This window comes from Dermochelys coriacea, chromosome 7 (assembly GCF_009764565.3).
Source record: "Dermochelys coriacea isolate rDerCor1 chromosome 7, rDerCor1.pri.v4, whole genome shotgun sequence".
NCBI classification, from domain to species: Eukaryota; Metazoa; Chordata; order Testudines; family Dermochelyidae; genus Dermochelys; species Dermochelys coriacea.
Window position 1 is genome coordinate 41,401,081 of NC_050074.1, and position 9,235 is coordinate 41,410,315.

The 9,235-nt window shown below is 33.4% G+C and overlaps 1 protein-coding gene across 2 annotated transcripts in view; it reads left to right on the top strand.

Annotated features, from left to right (window-relative positions):
- Positions 1-9,235, top strand: part of LOC119859060 (centromere protein P) — a 327,648-nt gene that overhangs the window by 32,602 nt on the left and 285,811 nt on the right. For both annotated transcript variants that reach the window (XM_038410702.2, XM_038410701.2), the window contains exon 6: positions 2,055-2,151. In XM_038410702.2, coding sequence (XP_038266630.1) covers positions 2,055-2,151 — 97 coding nt within the window. The remainder of the gene's footprint in view (positions 1-2,054; positions 2,152-9,235) is intronic.

A 9,235-nucleotide genomic window follows, 5' to 3' on the forward strand; every position in this document is an offset into this window, starting at 1 on the left:
GCCTTGCATTTCTTTGTTGCACTATTTGCATTTTGCACGCATGCCTGTCTTACTCGCAGGTAGAGGAACTTCATTAAAATATTTCCAAACTGGGTCTTTTACGGCCTGCTGCCATGAAAGGTTTTCCCTTCTAGTGAGAGAATGGTATGGTAGATCTCAAATTTAATGAAGGCTACACTCAGAAAGACCTCAAGACTTCTGGAATATGCTGCTCCAATGGTTTCACTTTTGTTTCTACTACCTGTCCCTTCTTTCTCACATTTATCTCCAGACTTCTTCTCCTTGTCCAGATCTATTGCTCCCCCAACAATCTTCTATTCATTTAACTTTTTGAAACTTTGCACTTTTAGAGAGAGGTAAGTGATTGACTCTGTGTACACAAATTTGCAGAGGGAGAATAGGGTTGAGGTCTGTTATTTCTCACATCTATTTATTTTAAAATAATTTTTTGCTGTTAACAAGCATGTTATCTGTGGAGACACAAATCCACAGTGTGAGAACTGCAAAACTAAGCATCTCTGATATTTCTGGACTGAGCACTGAGTACCATTGGGGAAAATAGAGATTAATCTAAATAATCTATACAGAAGCCCCTGGAACCCCATAAAATTGGTTCCCTAATCCCTGAACTATTGGAATTCATTTACAAAACTTTTTTCTTAAACATTACATGAATAACATTGTTTCATAGTATAGAATTAATAATTCCTATTCCATGATGAGATATCTTTGAGCTATAATATATCTTTATCTTTAGATAGGTTTTTTCCTCAAAAGGCATTTTATAAAAAAAAATCTGAATTAAATAAAAAAAATTTTGATTTTAAAAATTGATTTTAATCCACCCTGGTACCACATATATATTAACTACATTTGCTAAACAATCCATTCCACCTTATATTTAATTGTGATGCTGAGAATGTTTTCCAGACCTGAAGAAGAGCTCTGTGAAGCTCAAAAGCTTGTCTCTCTCACCAACAGAAGTTGGTTCAATACAAGATATTGCCTCTCCCACTCTGTTTCTTCAATATCGTGGGACTGACAAGACAAATAACTCTGCATACAGTTTATAATGTAGGTGGGCTTGGCAGCATTAGCTTTTGTAAAAATAATTTCAATAGATATTATCAATGTTTATTTTTAAGGATTTTTTTCTAGATTTTTATCAATTTATACGTTTGCTGTTGTGCATATTTACAAAGGGCAGACAGTAGATGGTCATTATCCAGTAGATAATGTGATTCAAAAAGTTACATCACATGCCAAAATGTACAAAATATAAGTATCCTTAAACTTTAAGTTCTCGAGCAGCGTTTTTCATACTTTGCCGATTTTATATGGCTAGAAAGTAAGGTGGTATTTTCTAAAAGTGTTGGAAAATACTGATGCCGAAAATAAATTGTTGCTTTGATATTGCCATAACTAATGTCATGGTGTTGAAAATGAGCTAATGATCCCTTGATTATTGTTCAGATGTACTATGAGCATGAAGACTATAGTCTGGTGGTCCAAGAAAGATAGAAGAGTCTCTGTTGTTACAGAGATGTGTGTGAGAGTACAGGAGGAGAGAGACCTTACTTGAATCATTAAAGCCCCTAACACTGGGTGCAGGAGTCAGGGTTCAGAAATATGAAAACCAATATATATTAAAATAAAAAATGACCATACCTAAAATATATGTTGTAATGCTAAAACTATATACATTTCTTTTTTATTTGTTTTTATATCTTTCATTTTGATAGTATGTTCCTTGAGTCCCATATTTTCTGTTTACATCTTACTAGCAGTAGTACTATAGACATTTTAAAAACTAACATCTCGATCCTCCAATGCACATATACCCATTGCCTTAAATCAGCTTGTATATGGAGGGTTCTTCCATTATGCAATTTGTTGCAAGTCTTGGGCTTAAGAAACAAATGTAATGAGTTTAGCTATGAATTATTTAGCAGAAAAAACCCATGTTATATATACTCATCATAGATGCTTTTTACCAGAACTGCCTGAAGGCACTACATAGATTGGGGTTTTTTTGTTTTGTTTTTCCCCTACAGTGTCGAAGAACAAGGAAACCTTTTGCTATTTTTCAGAAGCCTTTCGTCCTTTGCTGAGTGGTGTGAACATCGCAAATGTGCCTTCAAACATTTCAAGGTAATGTATGACAAGACATTCTATATATTCATCCCTTATCATTCCTAAGTGTTGATATTAATAAGAGTTTTATGATGAAAGGGCAAATTGAACATAAGTATTACTCTGCATAGCACTTTTCTGAATAATAGAACAATCTTAATTTTGAGCAGAACTCACTTTTTAATTAAACTACTATTGAACTTGCAGTTGGAGGAGAGAGAACATTATCCAAAGGTTTATAAACTTACTGGCTATTTTGTGTCTCATATGTACAAAAGACAAATTCTTTATTAATGTGTCATTTAAGTTGATTTTGTCATAGCATTTTTCATATTCGTTTTCAGACAAATTGCAGTGTGATTAAATCAAGTGTAAAAGCATCAGTGAAATTTAAAATACTGTTTCGACTGCACCTTCATGTGAATGGGTCTTTCTTTGGCTAGCTGGAAGAAAAGGGGTGTTGCCCTTTTGCAGCAGGTGGGGAGAAGGGGGAAAGTTTATTAGGAGGGACAAGAAGGTCAGGAAGCAGTTGAGGGTCAGGTCAGAAGGTCACTGAATTGCCTTTCCTGCTGACTGGAAGGGGAGGGGGTGGTATTTATACTCTGTATAAATGGTAGACCCTCTTTATCAGGATCAGGATGGCAGCATGACTGTAAAAACATCAATGAGATGGGAAATACTATATATCTCTGCAGTGTTTTTAAAAATATAGGGCATCTGATATTTTCAAGGGGTGACAATAAGCCAATTTTTAGTAGATAGTGCAACTGAGATTTCTTTTCAGAATAACTAATGCAAAATAATATGGCAAAATAAAGCAACCTTTTTAGGCTATGTCACATCTAAACACTGCTTCTTGACTGTGATGAGCAATAACTTGGTTTTGAGCCTCTCAATCTTTTCATATCTCTGGAAGGCAACATTCCCATTCAGAGCTGTTTTATCTAGGCAGGGGAGCAATTGTCCCTTAATTTTAACTGGAGAATACAATTAACTTTAAACTACAGTGTTCTTCAGTTAGTTTACTTCTTGGTATTGTTTTGTATAATTTTTCATGTAAATAATTGTTCCTTAGTGGTGTTTCATTCATTCTGCTGTAGTTTTACTGGGAAGAACAGTGATTTAATTTTTAAAAACAAATAAATTGACAAAATATGTATTCAGCATACAATCTCCAAGCAATAAAATTTATTTACTTATTCCCTGGAATTTTTATAAAAAACATTAATTTCAAATGTTACCTCTTGTAGCCAGAAATAAAAATAAAAATAAAGCCTTATACAAGATGTGACTGGGCGATAGTGGACCTCATATTAAAAATGTCATGAGATTTATCCATTCAAATCCATTACAACTGTAATGGCATAAGATGTCATGCTACAGTTTTTTGGAGGTGATGGTTGTTGGCTTTTTTTTTTTTTTTTTTTAACTAAAATGCATAATTTTTTTTAAAAAATAAAATGCATTATTAGGGATAAAGGTTTGACCAACCAACCATAAAATAAAGAAATATACAAGGAAAAAAATTGAGTAACCTCTTCATTCCAGACATGAATCTTTCACTGTAGTCCAGGAAAGGAGAAGATTCCAAAGAAATAGCTACACAACTTGAGAACAGATGCAGGGACTTCCTCTTTTTTGGCAGGGTATTCTAGATGCTTACAAATTGAAATGGTCATTTATACACAATCTAACCCTGAAGCTTATATTCAAGTGATGATCTATCTTCGTTTTGTCGTTGCTCAAGAAAACTCCCATTGGTCCTTGGTAAAGCTGGAGGATTTCAGCCCATGTGTAGTCTATTGAAAAAAACATAATAAGAGCCAATGGAAAATTTAAGAAAAAATGGAATATTTGAGTCAAATTTTCCCCATTTTTATGGATGTTTTACAATTTATTTTATATAGCTGTATTGGGATGACATGACTGTTGATATATGCATGATTACTAGCCTGGGGGGTGATGTTAAAATGTGTCTTGAAAGTGGAATAAGCATATATACTGAGGCAAAAATCAGTTCAGGAAAGCAGAGGAAAGATTGCAGATTCTGACAGAATGATTACAGATTTTGTCAATCCCACTTTTATCTGTTAATGTGAGATAAATTATGTTGTAGTCATGTTCACAGCTGAGAATTTAAGGTTTCAAAAACATGGGTAGTTCTGTACCAAAATATAAACCAATTTGTTTCCATAATCTTTTTTATTTGTCAGAGGTCTTAAACAATAAAAATATAGTATAAGTAATAGTAAAAACCAAAAAGTCACAACAGTAATTTCAAGGTCTGAATGCTGTTAAGTACTGTATTTGAAGGTACATATTGTTGTTTATTAACATAATTATAGCATAGTTTGATAACTATTCAAATAGCTGTCTGTAATGCTGTGAAAAAGCAAACAGAAAAGAACTTATCTAAACAAAAACCAACATATTCATTAAATGAGGAGATAGCAAATTAAGATTTATTAATGGAGAATGTACCTGAGGAGGGATTATGTATGGTAAGGTTAACGCTAGTTTGATATTACGTGGTTCAAGAGAGAGTAGGGGCTTAAATTCATTAAAAGATCCAAGAATCACTCTGACTTTTCTGAAAGAGGTGCCATTGAACAGAATTGTGAAAGTGAACTGTGATCCTGTACAGTTTTCTTACAAGCCATGGAACTTTCATGATAAAACAATTTTACTTTATTTTTTTATCTGTAAGGTTTTAGATGAAGTTTCCAACTGTTTAAAGCTTGTTCTGCCATTGAATAAAGTTGTGTGATGGCATTTAGGCCATGAGAATATTTTTTCTTGACTTAGAAAATAGCCTGAACCCTCTTAGAGGCATTTCTAATTAATTTTTCTTATTTTTTATTAGTGTCCATAAGTGTGCTAGGCATTTGAATGAACACACAGTGCTTTTCCCTTGTTTTTTTTATTTCAACATGCACAACTACAGTAGGCATATGCCAAGCTCGTTTAACGTATCAACATTTTTTCTTAGCCCCAAGATGACAAATGATATCATGGTAAAATTTTTAAACTATAAAAATAATTATACATAAAGTACATTACTCACCTTCTTAAATACTTCCCTAAATCAATTTTACCACCTCTTTTTTTATGACTTCCTTTCCTGAACAGTAATTTTCTCTGAAGTAACTTCAGTTCATCCAATACCTAAAATCTGCTCTGCACTATTACTTTTTTCCTACACTTAGCATAATTTTTACTCCTTTAATATCTTCTTTTATGATTACAACTTATTATGCTTGCTTTAAGAAACGCACTCTTTCACATCACTGTTCTGTATTGTTCCTTCAGTACATTCATAGAGGTTTTTGCTCATGTGATGCTCAACTCCTTTGTTTTTGTTGCTCTTTCTAACTCCTGTTAACAGGATTGTGTAGAAAGCTTTCAATCATTGACTTTCCTCCAAATGTCAACCTGACCTCCAAATTCTATCATTCAATCTCTTAGTAATAGAATTAACTGACTACACATGGCTAAAATATGATCTAGCCTCCCTAATTAAACATTTTATATATAGTAAAGGCTGTTGATATTATCATGGAAGTTCCTTGCTAGTATTCTTCCAGCTAGTGCAGAACCCTTCCTAGGTATGCTCAGAGGTACAGTGCAAGAGTGACACTGGACATACTAGCATGGTGGGCCATTTGCTCTTGGTGATGTTGTGGTAATTTTATCCTGCTCAGATATCTACTGCCCACCATGAAATACTGTACCCTTTTCTGTTTTCAGCTGTAATATAACAATGGAGACTATCTGTAACCCAATTATTTTCTGATGTGTAGGGAGATTTCCTAACTGTGTCCTGGAGCAAGAATGTGGTGGGTAAAGAGTAATATAATGTTTTATGATACGAAAAATAAATCTTTGCCATCACTAGCTGATCTAGCAACTGAGTGATCCTGCAGCTCTGAAGTGCTCTGAACATTAGTATCACTGTACACACCGTTATTCCTGTTCCTCAATGGGGTCTTGTATGAAGAAGCAGAAAGAAGGAGGTAGGGGAAGACATGAGGGCATATGGATCACTGATGCTAGGAGCTGCAATGATGCTTTATTGGTCTTTAGTTCATGTGAGTAAATTCCATGATAGCAGCCATTAAGTATGTAAACTCCACAAATATAGTAACTTTCTACAGTAAACTTTGTGTAATGTAAAAAGTAAAACTATTTCCCCATGTCATTTCTCCCCCCCACCCCACCCCCCACTGTTCCTCAGATATTCTTGTTAACTGCTAGAAACAGCCTACCTTGCTTGTCATCATGAAAGGTTTTCCTCCTCTCCTTCCCCCCCCACCTCCCCCCCCCACTGCTGGTGATGGCTTATCTTAAGTGATCACTCTCCTTACAGTGTGTATGATAAACCCATTGTTTCATGTTCTCTGTGTGTGTATATCAATCTCCCCTCTGATCCCCAAATGCATCCGATGAAGTGAGCTGTAGCTCACGAAAGTTTATGCTCTAATAAATTTGTTAGTCTCTAAGGTGCCACAAGTATTCCTTTTCTTTTTACAATTGTTTTTGTGTGTGTTTGTTTTTGTTTTTTGTTAATTTTGCAATTTTTTAATGTTAAGCGTTACGACATAAGTTGATTGTGGCCCTTTACCCAAAAAGATTTTTGGGCTATTGAACATATTGTCATCTGAAAGTAAAATTTTTTTTCCATTATGCCTAGAAAAAAAGTATGCCTCTTGTATGAAAAATCCAAAATTCATATAGAAATGTTGGTCCTACAATTCCTTTTGGAGCTAGCTTTCAAAATAATTAATTTCCTTGTGAATTAACCCTTATATTTTTCCAAAACACACAATTCTGCTTGAAAGAATATTTTCATTAAAGATTAGTTTTAAAATGGATAATTAAGAGAATTATTAGGTAAGATATTATCTGGTAAGATAGACCTATTAAGCCAATTTCATCTCTGGTATAAGTCATTGACTTCAGTGGAGTTGCATCTCAGATTAATTTGACCCATTTTGTTCAAATGAATTAGCAGAATATGAAGGAATACTTTTTTTTTTTAACTAAAAGTATATTCATTAAAAAGTTTTTGTAGTTTTCATATTTAGGCATATGGTTCAGTTAGAAGTCTGGTAAATATACATATTAAAACCCTGACATCTCACTAAGGTACTACGTCAGATCTTAATCCTTTTGAAAGCCATTTTCACTTCTCTTAGTCCCTGACTATGACATGCAAAAGACTTTCTTAATGAACATCTTGGAAAATAAAGAACAGAAAATATTTTCTTGCTTCAGTTCTTGGAAGTAGTAAACAAATGGAACACTCTTTATCCATCAGTATGACAAATATAATGATTCTAAAGTTACTTTCCTTTCTATGAAAAAAATTATTAGAAGAGGATTAAGAAAAACAAACATACTTTTTGGGGATGCTTTTAACTTTACCAAGCGTAATTAATGAGTATAGACCAGTTAAGAGACTTAGAGGACCACTTGTTCTTGACAACATTGTGATAATTTTACCAGACGTATAAGGGATGTTTTCTGATATAGGAGAGACAGCAAGAAGTTCAAAGGTATCACAAACAATCAGCAGAAAAAATGATAACTTGCCTGGTAAAGTATATTTTTTTTGCTTTATTATTAATGCACATAGGGGTGGACAAACAGTAGTTAAAATAGTACTGTTAGTACTGAAAATAAAAAAGAATACACCTACACTAAAAATAAAGATGGATATTCAGTTTATAGTAGATAGCTTAATCTATGGGCCTGGATAGAGCATCACCATTTTGTCTGTTGTATTAGATTTTGTACGCATGTAATGACCAAATGACTTTGCACAGTATCACACTGAAGCCTTTTGTTACTGGTTCACATTTGGAAATAATGTTAGTGTTGCTTATGGTGTGTTTTATTGTAGTTTGAGGGACCACTCTGAAGATGAGATTTTTGTTTTGATGATTTGCTGGAGGGCAATAAAATATTAGTAATTGGGAGACATTAAAACAATGGTTTGGAGGGAAGTTTTTTATTTGTTTCAAATGCCTGATAAGGAATTTGGACAGTCAGCTGGTTAGGTTGCCACAAGTAACCAGTTTGTTTTTAGTAAATGCCGCAAATATGTGACAGTCTCCATACAAATATTTCCTTGGGGGTTTGAAGCAGTCACAGGTGGTTTTTGTTAGTTGCTCATTTATAGAACTTTCTGTTTAAGAGCCATAATAATTTCATATTATTAGACTGGAAGATCAAGCTTGTTTGAATTTTGTACACATAAAATGTATACTATACATGGATGTTATGTAGTTGATAGGACTGTATTTAAAACTAAGTGATATAAGAACTGATGATTGCAGTAAAATATTAAACTGACAATCAATGATAGTTATTTAGTCAGTGTCTGATTTTAAAGCAAACAATCAGTAATTATCAATTGGTTGGCTTCCCAGTGAGTTTATAGCATATGAATAAATGAATAACATAAATAGGCAGATGCAGTTGTTTTAAAGTGACACTGTCAAACATTAGAGTTCCAAAATTTAATTTAACATAAGAATGTTGCAATCTCAGAGAGATTGTTCTCCAGATTTTCTAATATGTATAAAAACCTATTTTCTCATAGGAAAGCAATCCTAAACCAACTTTAATCATTGTTATTTGGTCCTATTTATGTATGGAAAGCGCTTTCTCTACTAATCAAAGTTTGAAATGAGAGCAAGATATAGTGGGCCTGCTACATATACAATATTATTACTCTTATACTGGCTATTGTTATACATTGGCCACTACTAGGACAAAGAGAATTTTTTTTTTTTCCTTTTGGCATCAGCTTGGCTTGGACTTTGAATATAATCGTGGCTGCTGTGGGTTGGCTGTTTTTCTTTTATGTTATATTAAAATCTGTAAAGCATATGAATTTCATGACTTGGAGTAATTTTTTTTAAATGGAAAATTAAAATCAAGTGTTCTAGCTGCTAGTTAATTCACCAACCGCAACAAAAGTGATGGATTTAGTTTTCAAAATGTCAGGGGATTTAAAAGAAATAAAAATGAAACAATACTGGTGAAAGTGTGATTGTGATTTTTCTTAATTATGGATTCAAGATTAAAAACATCTTCT